Raw genomic sequence first — 15,298 nt, forward strand, 5'->3', positions numbered from 1 at the left:
ATATATATATATTACAGCCATGACCAAAAGTTTTGAGAATGACGAGTATTGGTTTTCACAAAGTTTGCTGCTTCACAGTGTTTCTTTTTGTCAGATGTTACTATGGTATACTGAAGTAAAATTACAAGCATTTCATAAGTGTCAAAGGCTTTTATTGACAATGACAATAAGTTTATGCAGAGAGTTAATATTTGCAGCGTTGACCCTTCTTTTTCAAGACCTCTGCAAATCGCCCTGTTATGCTGTCAATCAACTTCTGGGCCATATACTGACTGCTGGCCGTCCATTCTTGCCTAATCAGTGCTTGGAGTTTGTCAGAATTTGTGGGTTTTTGTTTGTCCACGCAACTCTTGAGGACTGACCACAAGTTCTCAATGGGATTAAGATCTTGGGAGTTTCCTGGCCATGAACCAAAAATGTTGATGTTTTGTTCCCCGAGCCACTTAGTTATCACTTTTACCTTATGGCAAGGTGCTCCATCATGCTGGAAAAGGCATTGTTCATCACCAAAATGTTCTTGGATGGTTGGGAGAAGTTGCTCTTACAGGACGTTTTGGTACCAAAGCCTTTGACACTAATGAAATGCTTGTAATTTTACTTCAGTATACCATAGTAACATCTGACGAAAAGGTCTAAAAACACTGAAGCAGCAAACTTTGTGAAAACCAATACTTTTGTCATTCTCAAAACTTTTGGCCACGGCTGTGTGTGTGTGTGTATATATATATATATATATATATATATATATATGTAATGTATATCTATATATATATATGTGTGTGTGTGTGTGTGTGTGATAAATGCATGTATGTATGTATGTATGATGTGTGGCTCTGCAGGGCGACTACGTGGAGAAGACTTAAGTTCAACATACCACATTTAGAGGGGTATTCAATATGAAACGTTAACTTCACTGTCAAAGTTAACGTTTCATATTGGAGTTTTTTTCTGCGTTAAGGTATGGTGCGCGCTCCCGCTTATCCCCGTATTCAATATAAAATTAACGAAAACGGGAAACTCCGAAGTTGGATTTGCGTAAAGTTACGAATTTTTCCTTAAAATAATTGTAAGACCCCCCCCTAAAGTTGTAAAAACATGGGGGAACACTATGGGTACCCCCGTTTTAGCCTTTAATTGAAAGTCGGGGATTTAAATAGCCGCAGCAGGTGTTTTTTTCCCGACATTGAAGAAGTGATGCAGAAGAGCTCTTAGGTGATATTTTCATTTTTTTAAGTGGTCCCATCAAATTTGGGGTACATGAAAATGGGTACTAGCATATTTTTAAGTCCCTAAAGTAATTTTTTTTAAATTCTGCATTTGTGCACCTGCCGCTATAATTCTATTCTAGAAAACATCTGCCGCATACTTGCAGAATAGCCCTGAACCTATTTCCCTATTGTTTAAACAATTTTTTCCTATTTTTTTCTTTTCACCCCAATTTTTTACAAAATTTTTTGGGGTGTCCCTATTTTTTTTTTAAAACTTTTTTTGACACAGTTCATTTTTAAATGTCATTAACAGGGGTGCAGGCTATTTTTTTTAAGCCTGCACCCCTAAACCCCAATTCTGCACTTTTTTTCGACACCTATTCAATGGTGAAAAGTTATCCTCGTTTTTTTATCAGACTTTTCAAAACTGCGATAAGTCTTTGAAATTGAATATGGTGTAAAAGTAAAACCTGCGATAATGACGTCATACCTCCGATATTAACGCAAAAACGATGTTATTGCACCCATATTGAATACCCCTGTACATGTTCTGTGTGTGTATATAAATATATATAATTAACAGACTGTGACTTTGCTTCTCTCATATATCCACAAAAATCACTGTACGGCGGAAAGACCAATAACTTAAGGTTGATGAAAGTAAGGTTGAATTTACAATAATAGTAGGTTTTTTTTTTAATTATTAGTTTTTTTAATTAAATTTAAAGCTTTACGTTTGTTCCAGCTTACTTGTCCAACTCATTAACAATTCATCTATTAGCTTGTTTTCCCATTGTTTTTGCCTTAGATGCTAATCATCATTCAGAATTCCTTCTGTTAGCTGGTCAAATGTTTAACTGCTATGCAAGATGGTAGCATCTGCAATTCCCAGCTGGCATCAGAGGAAAGCTGAATGAAATTGGCACTTTATAAAGGAAGGTACATTGCTTGCCAGATTTCTATTAATAATGTATTGTATGTTCGATGTTTAAAATGTTTGATTAACTCTCTGCAGGCAAGTCATGTAAAAGAAGGTGGAAGTGCAGGTCTTATTCCCAGTCAGTTTCTGGAGGAAAAGCGGAAAGCATTTGTCAGGAGAGACTGGGATGGAGCAGGTAATTGTGTGTGCGTATATATATGTATGTGTGTGTATATAATACTATATAATATATATATATATATATATATTATAATCTCCTTAGACCAGTGGTTCTTAATGTCAACACTCAAGTTTTCCCAACAGGTCTTGTTTTAAGCATTTCTGTCTGTGGAAGCTGGTGGGATAGTTACTGATCCAGCAAAATAGATTTCTACCACTTTCAGACAGAAAAATCCCTAAAACCTGGGTTTTACCCATATCTTTCAACCCGGGAATTTGCTCCTAACCCCCTTTCACACAGCACATAATTCCCGGGAAATTCCTTGGTCGACCCCTTTCACACAGAACACAGATTATCCTGCAATATACAGTGTGTCATAATAAATGGACTGCTTTTATGGCACACAGACGAGGTCATGAAAAGTGCAGCCCGTGCACAGCCATCTCAGCCAATAAGAGCTGCTTACTATGCCCGGAGTAGAAAAAACCGGGTCGGCACCTTTCAGACAGCCGCCAACCCGTGTAAGACCCGGGAAAAACCCAGGTAAATACCTGGGTCGAAGTACCGGCAATTAGGTCCAGTGTTGACCCTTTCAGACAGACAAAAAACCCGGGTCGACCCGGCAAGAGCTGGAAAATTATCGGGTTCTTTTCTCTCTAAAGGAATGCCGATCTCCCTAAAGGAATGCCGAGCTATTGAATAGAGGCTGTTGGTAGGAGTGCCTGCTAGGAGAAGCTCATTCCCCTATGTCAGGTATAGCAGATCTGTGTCTCCGGATCAGGGAGATCTACCTTCTTTGTGGCTGGGTAGGTGAGTGGGAACTTGGCCTAGCTGATGAGTAAAGATGCTGGTGGCGGAGCCTGTGTGACAAGCTGTTATCTCCAAATAGATGTCCTGACTGAAGGTAAAAACAATACAGGCTGTAAGGTGGAAATACTGTTTGAATAAAGCAGGGAAGCCCGATTGGTCTGCAGTTAGGGTCGGAAATAACAAGTGCTTAACACGTTTCTGTACCATCACTACTTTCTTCAGAAGCATACTTGAGTACTGGTATTGAAGATTCAACAGTATATGTTGTTTGAAACTAATCTCTTTTCCTGTGGTCATCAGTACAGTAATTAAATATTTTAGAATTAGTTGCAAAAACAAGAAATAAATTTCAATCCATTCAACTTAAGGGGGGTGTCTAGTGTGTACTGACCACGTTAACAACAGGACCTTGCGGGGTCCTGGCATCGGCAAGTGCGTACACACTTGCCGATGCTGGGAGCGACGGCACAACAGTGGGGGCCTTGCTGCATCCTTCGGACCTGCATGCGGGAGCACGCATCGTCAGCGACACAGCCAGTGCACACTGGCCAATATGTCGTCCGATCTGCCGGATTGGGTGACATATTGTCTAGTGTGTACCTGGTTTTAGAATCTGTATATTGAAAAATTGTTATGCCTGTATTCAGCTGTAGCTACTAGTATAGATGGCCAAACTTACACAAATTTGAAAAATGATTTGCACCTTCCGAGGCCAAGCACAATTTATTTAATGTAAAGAAGCCAATACTCCAGGATCAACAAATGTCACATGTCTGGTGCCAATAAAAGTACCATAGAGCCCAGCTCTTTTCTAGGGGAAAACAATCTGTAATTGACACTGTTTGTGACTGTGATGTGAGCCATGACTTATCTGTGACCTGGCTTCACTTCTAACCTATGTACACTTCTGAACTTTTGCATTTTTGTTAAGCTAGGTACACACTTGTCCAATCCTCAGGTGATCAGTCTCCTGATCTGACTGAGTGTTCCCGCTAGAGTGGGAGCAGGGCGCTGGGAGTGCCGGCAGGGAGTCTGTGCGTACACTCCCGAAAAGGGGGCGTGACCAGCAGATGAGGGGCATGTCCTAAGCTCTCCGCTCACGGTGACTAGATGGGGGAAGGGGAGGGGAAGGCTCCGGGGTATGCTCTTTTAGCGGGGCGCTGCTAAAGGGGCAGGCTGTATTTTGCCCTTTTAAAATCTGGCAGGGCGCGGCACCCAGCTAAAACAAGCTAGCGGAAACACTATCCATGCGTACATGCTTGTCCACCACCGCTGAACCTATGCCCGCTGCCGCACTGCAGTAATGGTTGACAGGGACTGAATCCTCCAGGATCCAGGCCCACAGCCTCCACCATGTCCCGCCGCAAAGGCGGATGGATGATGCTGAGATCCCTCCAGATCCAGCCATACCAGTGCCGCTGATGCTGGCATGTGCCCAGCTTAACAGCTGCTGCAGATGGTGCGCTGAGCTGCCGGGTCCGGAGATCGGTCGCCAGCTCCAGTCTCAGAAGCCTACATACCTGTATACTGGTCAGCTGATCTCCGGTCAGGTCTCCTGGTTTTTGAGCATGTTTGATAACCTGGGGACCTGATCAGGCGACAAGAATTGAGTGACAGGTTCGGTCGGTTGAGTGTACACACTTCTCCAATGTCAGAACAACTGGTCAGTCAGGGGTCGGATTGACCACAGATTGGATAAGTGTGTACCCAGCTTTAGACTGCAGTCACTCAATCTGCTGGAGGCAATATGTTTGTTTATTTTTATCTCCATTGATAGATCACACACATATCTTCCACCAACATCCCCCTGCTTTTTTTTCTACCCTACATTACATTAGTGAATCCAAACCCCATTACTTCTGTATTTGGTACATGTGTACAAATACCTCACAGTTAATGGAATGCAGTCGGGGTGCCGATGGTCTAAATGCCGACCGTCGGCATCCCGACTGTTTAATCCCGACGCCGGTCATTAGATCTATGCTGGGAGCCCGACACCCGGCTTACCAATCAAAGGGGAAGGAGGAGGGGAATTAGGTTTTGGGTTCCCAAGGGGTACTTTGGTATAGACACCCTCCCGGGAGGTTAGGTTTAGGCTAGGGGAAGGGAGGGGTAGGGTTAGGCACTTGGGGGGGAGGTTAGGGTTAGGCACCCCCTAAGGGAGGGTTAGGGGGTAAAATTAGGTTAGCAAATACTTACCTTGGACGATCGGGATTTTCACCACTGCCAGGCTGGCGCTGACGGGATTTGAACCGCTGGCCATGCGGCCGGCGGTAAATCGTATGTATTCCCAGTTAATGGGAGAGCTAGTAACATTTTTCAAGATCTACAACAAAGTACTGTATCCAATTGTCCTTGGCCCATTCAAAAATCGAAATAAATACCTACGCTTTTTATTTGGTTGCTAGGCAATTAGACACATGAAAACTGGACAAAGATGCAGTAAATGGTTGTATTTTTTTATAGCATGATTTCACTGTGACCGTACATTGTGTAGCCTTACCATAAATATTATTTGTATTTAATTGTTTTAATCTTTTTACCATTCAGTCATCAGGCTTGTGTTTAAATCAAAACATAAAAAGAAAGCGGAAAAACTCAGAGCAAATTGCACCTCTCTGAATGTATCTTTTCATGCTCCAATGAGAATGCGTGAAAATGTAACTGTGACCAAGCTATAACAGTAGCTCCAATGTCCTCAGTACTCTGTTCTAGTAGCTCCCATGGATTCAGTATACAGTAAAGGTTCTATGGATACATTTTGCCTCCCATGCTTTCATTTACATTACGACTTTTATGCCCCCAGTTATGAAGTATAAATTCTTCACAAACCTCTATAATATGTGGTATATACAGGAGAACTACAATGCCCTCAGTGTACATACAGGCTCCAGATATGTTTGGTATACAGCACAGATATCATACACTTCAGCTTCCATGCACATTCTATACAGAGCAACTTCTATGCTCAGTCACATGCCTCAGTATCTAGTAAATCTCCATCACATGTCAACAATTTACTTTACAGCTCATATACTATGCAGTACAGATGCCATATAACTATGTATATTGCTCACGCACTCCTTGTGCTGCCGCTGGTAGAGCAATGTGCAGCATTGGGGCTTCTATGAAGCTTTGTTGTCACATTTAACTTGTACTTTGTAATTGCTTAAATCCCATTTCCTGTCAAAGTTCCCTGAATGTGAGACGGCATGAATAGCTGATGGCAGAACAGGTTATACACATTTTCCACTGCCTAAAAAACCTGGGTAATTGCAGTGTCTACCCGAGACTCTGCTCAGTGGAAACTGCTCCAAGGAAATAATCCTGGGTCTACCGACCCAGGATTTCTTCATGGGTATCGAGCAGGGTTTTTAACAGGTAAAACCCGGTAAGACTGCAGTGGAAACAGCTCTTACCTGGGTTTTTTGACCTAGGTAATTGAAAAGCCACTGATTGGTCCTTCCAGGGTGCTGGCTGCTGATGTAATCACCCAGAGGAGACGCCTGAATAAAGGATGTCATTAAAATTTTTGTTTTAAATAATTAATAAAATACTCATTAAATAAATAATAATAAAGTATATAATTACAAATGTCATTAAATGTGGATGTCATTAAAAATGGCCTGAATAAATGCCATTTTTAATTACATCCACAGGTTTTGCTGGGCTTACCTGGGTTCAGTGGAAACTGAGGCGACCCGGGAAAAATCCGGGATGAGGGTACAGGGGAAAAAGGGGTCTAAGCCGAGTACGACCCGTCAAAATGCCAGGTAAAATATTCCTGGGACAGACCTGGGAGTTTGGTGGAAAAGGGAAGCTTCCAGTTAGCACGCAGGGTTCCTTTTAGTATCTGCACCAAGAGCAGAGGATCAAACTTTGCTAATTCCTAATAAGTACAATCATAGAGGCCGCATATCATACTCACAGACATTTCTTCTTTTATCACCTCCCAAGATTTAGCTGGAGGTTCCCCCTCCCGGAACTCACTCCCTTGCCTAGTCCGAATCCCTGCCAGTCTCCACAGCTTTAAATGCACCCTTACAAGTAATCTATTAAAGCCTACAGTACTCCTCATGTCAGTGGTCTTCTCCTCTTCCCCTCCACCATGTATCCTTCCCAATTCACCCTCCAACTGTTCACCTCCTTCCCTTTAGTATGTAAGCTCTCATGGGCAGAACCCACTTGCTTTCTGGTTTTCCATAGCAATATCCATGTCATCAGTGTTCCACTCCCTACAATGACCGACACGGTTTGCACTTCCATATATTGGGTACAGGGAGATGGAGTACTGAATACTCGGCCTCTCTTACGGTTGTCTGTCCATGCTTAACTGTGTATAAAGTGACCCATGTCTGCTTCATTGTGTGTGTTTGGTTTTATTTTTTTCCCTGTTCTACACTCACTTTAGTCTGTGCTTGCTCTTGCCTCATTCTCTGATACTTCCTAGGAGTCCTATGCATGAGACAGGATGTGTTGCTAGCCCTGCTCCTTCCACTCATAGCAGATTTACTTTGGAACACTTTGATAAGATGTGAATCTTACAGACTGGAAAATGTAGTGTAGAAAATAGAGACGACTTATTGGGTGTATTTCTACAATGTGTGCATTGATGCCTGCCTATAATGAATGGATGTTAGCGTAAAGGAATAAGTTAGACCGCATCCTATCTCAATTCTCTTATTTCGGTTTTTCCTAAAACACCTGCTTTGCACTGCAGCTACTTCTAACCACGGCTGTCCACGACTGGTGAGCTAGCACGAGTGCTAGTACAGTCTTGGGGGGGGGGGGGTATTCAATTTGAGGCGAAAAGTCGTAATCGTCGATAATTTATCGCTGAAGACATAATTTTCGTCTGTCAATTATCCCCGTATTCAATAACATTGACTTTTCGCCGGTGCGAAAAGGCAATGTATAAAAAACGGGGATAATTTTTGCCAGCCATTTTCATGTACCCCAAATTTGATGGAACAAGTTATTTAAAAAAAAATACCTAAGTGCTATTCTTCACCACTTCTTCAATAGCTGCATTTATGCACCTGCTGCGGCTATTACAATCCCCGACTTCCTTCAGCAGGCTAAAATGGGGTACCCATAGTGAACCCCCATGTCTGGACATCTTTAGAGGGGACCCAGGGACATTTCCTGAAAGTTCCCGAATTTTTTCCGATACCTTTCCGCCGGCTCCCGTTTTCGCTGCTTCCTAATTGAATGCGGGGATAAAGCGGGCACACGCCCGATACTTTATACCGGTAAACCGCCGATGTGGAGCGAAAAGTCCAGCACAGACTTTTCGCTCCCTAATTGAATATGGCCCTTAAGCTGGCCACACATCTAAAGATTATATGTCCAACCAGCCAACTAGTTGATTGGTTGGAATGAAAATCTGGTAAGGTGTACAATCAGCAATTTGCTCCCAAACACTGGAAAATGGACCAAAACTGTTGTTTGAACAAATAGTTTAGATCAAACATTTAACAGACTTGTCTGAATTACCATTTTCATCTGTTTTCTGGCATTTAGGAGCAAATTGCTGATCATCAGTTACTCCCATACGTTACCAGATTTTCATTCCAACCAGCCAACTAGTTGGCTGCTTGGATGTAAGTTGGTCTAGTGTGTGGCCAGCTTTAGAGTACACAGTGCCTTTTTCACTAACACTGTGGGACTGGGCTGTGGGGTGGTTGACCCTCTTGCCAATCTGCCTACAAATGTTACAGTATGTTAGATGGTGTTTGGATGTGTTTTGGGGGTATTTTGTTTGTTTTTTTAACTACAAAAAAAAAAAATTTATACTGAGACTTGTGAATTGTTATTGTGTGCCTGCATGCATGTGGACTGGTTAGCACTTTCTTGAGTGGATGATGATTGTGATTTCTCTGTATGCACATATGTTCTGTTGGCCTGTATTTTTATTATTTAAAATGTTTATGTATATGGCCATTTGCTGAAGTCACATGCTTATTTCTATTACTTTATCTGCTCCCTCCAACTTTTCTGGCAGCTTTTGTCTGCATCCCAGTAATTAAAAAGTATTAAATTAGGGACAGTTAACATTGAAAAAAACATGTAGGGCAATTTATCTGGAGTAAAATATATTGCAGTCCCAATGCAGAGATACCTCATTCAAAATGAATCTGTCCGTCTCCACCCCAGGTCTGACTGCTTCTGTCCAGCTTCATCCTGCCCCCTGCTTCCCACGTATGGTATGTCCTGTCATACACCATACGTGCCCCTTTCCCTGCACCACTGCGGATTGCTTTTCTGGGCTAGGGTTCTCCCCCAATATCTCTAGCAATGGCGGTCGTTGGATGGGCAGCGTGCACCACCGGCAAAAAAAAATCTCAACTAAAAAGGCCTAAGTCCTACAATAGGATGTGGTGGTTTGGCATTAGTAACAGATACCTGTGCAGCTTACATGTGTCCTTAATTATGCCTTTACTTTTCAGGGCAGTTCTGTGGAACAATTACAAGCAAGAAGAAGAAAAGGATGATGTACCTCACCACAAAAAACGCTGGTACTGTTTTGAATATTGTATTTGCAGATTTTATTGTAACCATGAGATTGAGTTTAATACAGAATTTTCACGTGTACCGCTCGCCATGTCTGATTTTCTGCTGTTGCATATTCCCGAGCTCTCATGATTTTGGCCTCCGTGCCCATTCATGGACTGCAACAGGGATAGACATTTGTCCCAAAGTCTTTGTTTCTAGGTTAATTTGGGATAGGGCAGTCTCTGAGCTTATTTTTCACTTGTCCAGATTTTGCATTTAAAATTGTTGGGATGTGGTAGTTCCAATTCCCATGTGATTGGTGAATGTGCACAGGTACTCGCGGTTACAGTAATTTGAGGAGCAGAAGAGAGAAATCATATGTTAGTACTCTTGTGACCTGTTGAGAGTGGAGCTTCTTCCACAGATACTATAACATGCTTTTCATGTGACTGGGCTCCAGAGCATATTCAGAGTCCAGGGATGCCAGCAGTGTCCTTCGGGAATACACTGCAATGCTCAGAGTCTTAAAATCTGTGATTTAAAGGTGAAGTAAAGCCACGAGTTCTGTCAAATACTGTGTTTGACTTACCTGAGAGATATACATTGACTGGTGTGCTTATATAACCAAATATGCACATTATGGTGCTGTATCGCCTCTGCAGCAGTATGACATGTTTAGGAGTAAGGTGCTTCATTAACTATACAGTAACTTGACAGATAGGCAGACTTAAATTGCTGATATGCACAATTTTGGCTGGTTAATACACAGATCTGTATCAGATGCTGTTATTAATAGGTGGCAGGGGAAGCTGCCTGGAGTGGGGGAGGTAACAACTTTACTTTCTATCCAAGCCGCAGGGAAATATCAGGTTAACACTGTAGAAAGTACTTCATCATCTTGGTTCACATCTGAAAATGTTAATGTTGTGATTTAGTGGTCCCTTAATGCAGGTGAAAATTAAATTATCAGGACGGTGTACAGACAACACAGAGGCAGAGTGCAGATGAATAACTAGGTATTTCTTATGCTGTAATATGTACTGCCTATTACACAACTTTGCTTAGATCCATTTACTTATTGAAACTATGGGTTTTTGTTTCCATTAAGGTGGGGAAAAAGACAAAAGTTTAAAGATGGATAAACTTTGCAAAAGTTACAAAATATTACATAATATGGTTTATTCAAGCATTAAAGAGAAGTGGAGAAAGCAAAACAGGAAAAGGGAGTAGTGGGACAAATGGTAGAAGAATGTGGGGTACAGGGGAGAAATAAAGGGCACCCACAATGACTGGGGACACAAATATATAGGAGGACAAAGAGCAACTGTAGTGCACATACAAATTTACAGTCCAACACACAGGAGGAAATAGAAATAATGAGGGTGATAGAAGTGGGGGGGGGGGTTTATTAGCGGACTAAAGTAAAGCAAACACACATACAGGGCCGTATTCAATTTGAGGCGAAAAGTCCGTTTCCGCAATACTTTTTCACCGATGACGTAATTTTCGCCTATTTTGAGTTTCCTCCATATTCCGTTTGGAAGAATTTTCGCCTATTCAGAAAATTCAGAATTTTGGGGTGGAAGCAAAATACCAAACTAACCAAATTAATTCTGGTGGTTTCCCCAAGTATGTGGCAGGTGTGTTTTCTTCATTGCGTATTGAGTAGCGACAGCTCTATTTTTGAAGAATTTTTAAAATTACCTTTAGGGACTTAAAAATATGCTTACCCCCATTTTCATGTACCCCAAATTTGATGGGACCACTTTTAAAAACGAAAAAAAAAAACCTTAAGTGCTCTTCTGCATCACTTCTTCAATGTCAGGAAAAATAACCACCTGCCGCATCTATGTAAAAAGCTGACTTTCTTCTGCAGGCAAAAACGGGGGTACCCATAGTGATCCTCGAGGTCTGGACATCTTTAGAGGGGTCCTACAACTATTTCCCGAAAATTCACATATTTTTTCGCAGATCCAAGTTTCGCATGTTCACTACTTTGGAAGTGAATATGGGGAATAGCGGGTACGCGCGCAATATTTTTCCGCCTGGAAAACAGGCGAAGGAGCCTGCTGGACACTTCGCCTCAAATTGAATATGGCCCACAGTGGGAATCGGTATGATAAGCCGGCGGCTGAAATCCCACCAGTGGAAACCCGGCTGGTTGTGAATCCCGGCAGCGATAAGTATGCTAACCTACCCCTAACCATCCCTAGGTGGTGCCTTCCCCTAACCTCCCCAGGGGGTGCCTAACCGTAACTTCTCACCTAGTGGTGCCTATACCTAACCCCTGCACCCTAAACCTAACCCTCCTGGGGGGTGCCTAACCCTAACCTCCCGCCTAGTGGCACCTAACCCTAACACCCCCCCCCCCCCTTCCCCTAGCCTAACCCTCCTGGGGGGTGCCTAACCCTAACCACCACCCCCCCAGTGGTGCCTAAACCTAACCCCACCGTCTCCGGGGACATTGCCGTTACTTACCCATCTGGACGATCGGGATTGTGAAGCTTCGAGATGCCGGCATCGGTATCCTGTTCACTGTCGGGATATCGTCGCCAGCATTCCATCTGTCGGCAATGTGACCATATGTAAGCGATCTCTCTCTGTGACCTTAAGTCGGTCTTTCCGCTCTGTCCAAGGCACCAACTTTTTTACTTAAGAGAGTGTCCAAAATGTTTGTTTTTTTGCAAGCTGCATACAAGTATGCTGTGTAAATAAAAAAAGCAAAAACCTCTTTTATAATGGTATTTTTATATATACAATTGAATATTCTGGCCTTTGAAATTGCTTTCAAATACTGTATAAGAGCAAACTATTTTGCCATCCCTAAGAATTGCTAAATAAAATTGAACTGTTTACAATTTTACTGGAAGAAAAACCAGCGAATGCACATTTACTGTCAAACATGGTACTGTGCTATTCATCAAGGACAAAACTTTTTTACGTAAAAGGAATGTAACTATTTCTTTGTAGTGTTCACTATACAGTTTAAAGTTTACAAGTATTTTCCTACAATTATTTGTCATATAATAAAACCTGTACTGTCAACATATATTTATTACTAGCGACCCGCCCTGGCTTTGCACGGGAGAAATTTCATCTCGCCACAGCCCCCTGCATCTCATAACAACCTATGCCATCTCACCACAGCCTCCTGCATCTCACCACAGCCCCCTGCATCTCATAACAACCTACGCGATCTCACCACAGCCCCCTGCACCTCATAACAACCTACGCCATCTCACCACAGCCTCCTGCATCTCACCACAGCCCCCTGCATCTCATAACAACCTACGCCATCTCACCACAGCCCCCTGCATCTCATAACAACCTATGCCATCTCACCACAGCCCCCTGCATCTCATAACAACCTATGCCATCTCACCACAGCCTCCTGCATCTCACCACAGCCCCATGCATCTCATAACAACCTACGCCATCTCACCACAGCCCCCTGCATCTCATAACAACCTATGCCATCTCACCACAGCCTCCTGCATCTCATAACAACCTATGCCATCTCACCACAGCCTCCTGCATCTCATAACAACCTATGCCATCTCACCACAGTCCCCTGCATCTCATAACAACCTACGCCATCTCACCACAGCCCCCTGCATCTCATAACAACCTATACCATCTCACCACAGCCCCCTGCATCTCATAACAACCTACGCCATCTCACCACAGCCCCCTGCATCTCATAACAACCTATGCCATCTCACCACAGTCCCCTGCATCTCATAACAACCAACGCCATCTCACCACAGCCCCCTGCATCTCATAACAACCTATGCCATCTCACCACAGCCCCCTGCATCTCATAACCTACGCGATCTCACCACAGCCCCCTGCACCTCATAACAACCTACGCCATCTCACCACAGCCTCCTGCATCTCACCACAGCCCCCTGCATCTCATAACAACCTACGCCATCTCACCACAGCCCCCTGCATCTCATAACAACCTATGCCATCTCACCACAGCCCCCTGCATCTCATAACAACCTATGCCATCTCACCACAGCCTCCTGCATCTCACCACAGCCCCATGCATCTCATAACAACCTACGCCATCTCACCACAGCCCCCTGCATCTCATAACAACCTATGCCATCTCACCACAGCCTCCTGCATCTCATAACAACCTATGCCATCTCACCACAGCCTCCTGCATCTCATAACAACCTATGCCATCTCACCACAGTCCCCTGCATCTCATAACAACCTACGCCATCTCACCACAGCCCCCTGCATCTCATAACAACCTATACCATCTCACCACAGCCCCCTGCATCTCATAACAACCTACGCCATCTCACCACAGCCCCCTGCATCTCATAACAACCTATGCCATCTCACCACAGTCCCCTGCATCTCATAACAACCAACGCCATCTCACCACAGCCCCCTGCATCTCATAACAACCTATGCCATCTCACCACAGCCCCCTGCATCTCATAACCTACGCCATCTCACCACAGCCCCCTGCATCTCATAACAACCTACGCCATCTCACCGCAGCCTCCTGCTTTTCACTCCTCCCCATGCATTTCACCACAGCATCCTATAATTCACCACAGGCCTCTGCATCTCACCAGTGTCAGCGCAACCCCCCCCTGCAGCTGGCTGGTGCCTGGCCACTGGGATGTGCTTGGAAGGATCATGGATGAAAGATTTTTACTGCAACTACCATAAGTGTTATCAGCAGCATGTACCCAGGGCTGGGTAACCTCTGCATGTTTCCGTAGCTTCCAAGCGCACCCCTCCTCGGCTGCTGAACATGGTGAGAGCAATGTCCTCTTTACTCAATGTACCCTTGTATTTCATGGTCTTCCTCTTGAGCTTCCCCGCCATGGTGCCTCTCTCCGAGAACAGCGCTGACTTCCATAGGAGGTGCTTTCTGTTCACTGAGGGTGTGTGGCTGAGCAGGAACATCATGCTGTAGAGGGAGCACTTCACAGTGGAGGAGTGGTGGCCCAGAGTCTGCCTGCAGGTTCACTATCGATGTTTTTGTTCTGGTGGTAGTGTTTTTACCATTTTATGGTGGCAGTCCGAAGGAATGGAAAGCAAACGGTGGTGTTCCGATGGTTTAGATTTTTTTTAATTTCTGATAGCTCTGCCTCCTCTAGCTACTTCCTGGATACTGTGTCTGCATCAGGGCATCTTCCTGGGTTCAATAGAGGCTGTCTTTCACTCTGACTGCCAAGGACGTGATGCTGTTCAGTTCCTGACTCTCTACCCTCTCTAAGCTGCTGCTAAGCAACAGGGCACATTGCTAGCTCTGATTGGCGCTCACTGTCTGAGAGAGCCAATCGGCGCAACCCTCACCAATGCAGCGGCCGTAATAATTTTTTTTTATGTGCTTTGCTTCAGTAAAATTGTCACTGCTCAACTCCCTTTTGTCACAGATGAATGGTTCATCCACCTAAACCTTCCTTGACCAATGCTGTATAGAATAGTGACCACTAGATCTTCATATATTTAAATGTTCAGCAATTGCATATTGATTTTTCATTTGTTGCTATGAGTTACAGCACAGTGTCTTCAGTCACCTGTTCAGTATTCATAAACATCCCTTCACTGTGTCTGCAAAAGTTTAGACCATTGATAATACAGTATATTTAATTTGTGACTCGATTAGCCCCATATATTTATATTCCTGTTATGCTTTTTTTTATTCACATG

General features: G+C 43.6%; 1 protein-coding gene across 3 annotated transcripts in view; it reads left to right on the plus strand.

Annotated features, from left to right (window-relative positions):
* Nucleotides 1-15,298, plus strand: part of PALS2 (protein associated with LIN7 2, MAGUK p55 family member) — a 224,062-nt gene that overhangs the window by 171,206 nt on the left and 37,558 nt on the right. For all 3 annotated transcript variants that reach the window (XM_088457818.1, XM_088457819.1, XM_088457817.1), the window contains exons 7-8: nucleotides 2,224-2,323; nucleotides 9,568-9,636. In XM_088457818.1, the coding sequence (XP_088313944.1) occupies nucleotides 2,224-2,323; nucleotides 9,568-9,636 (169 nt within the window). The remainder of the gene's footprint in view (nucleotides 1-2,223; nucleotides 2,324-9,567; nucleotides 9,637-15,298) is intronic.

Source organism: Taudactylus pleione, unplaced genomic scaffold (assembly GCF_031769625.1).
Source record: "Taudactylus pleione unplaced genomic scaffold, aTauple2 ptg000788l, whole genome shotgun sequence".
In the NCBI taxonomy this organism is placed as follows: domain Eukaryota; kingdom Metazoa; phylum Chordata; class Amphibia; order Anura; family Myobatrachidae; genus Taudactylus; species Taudactylus pleione.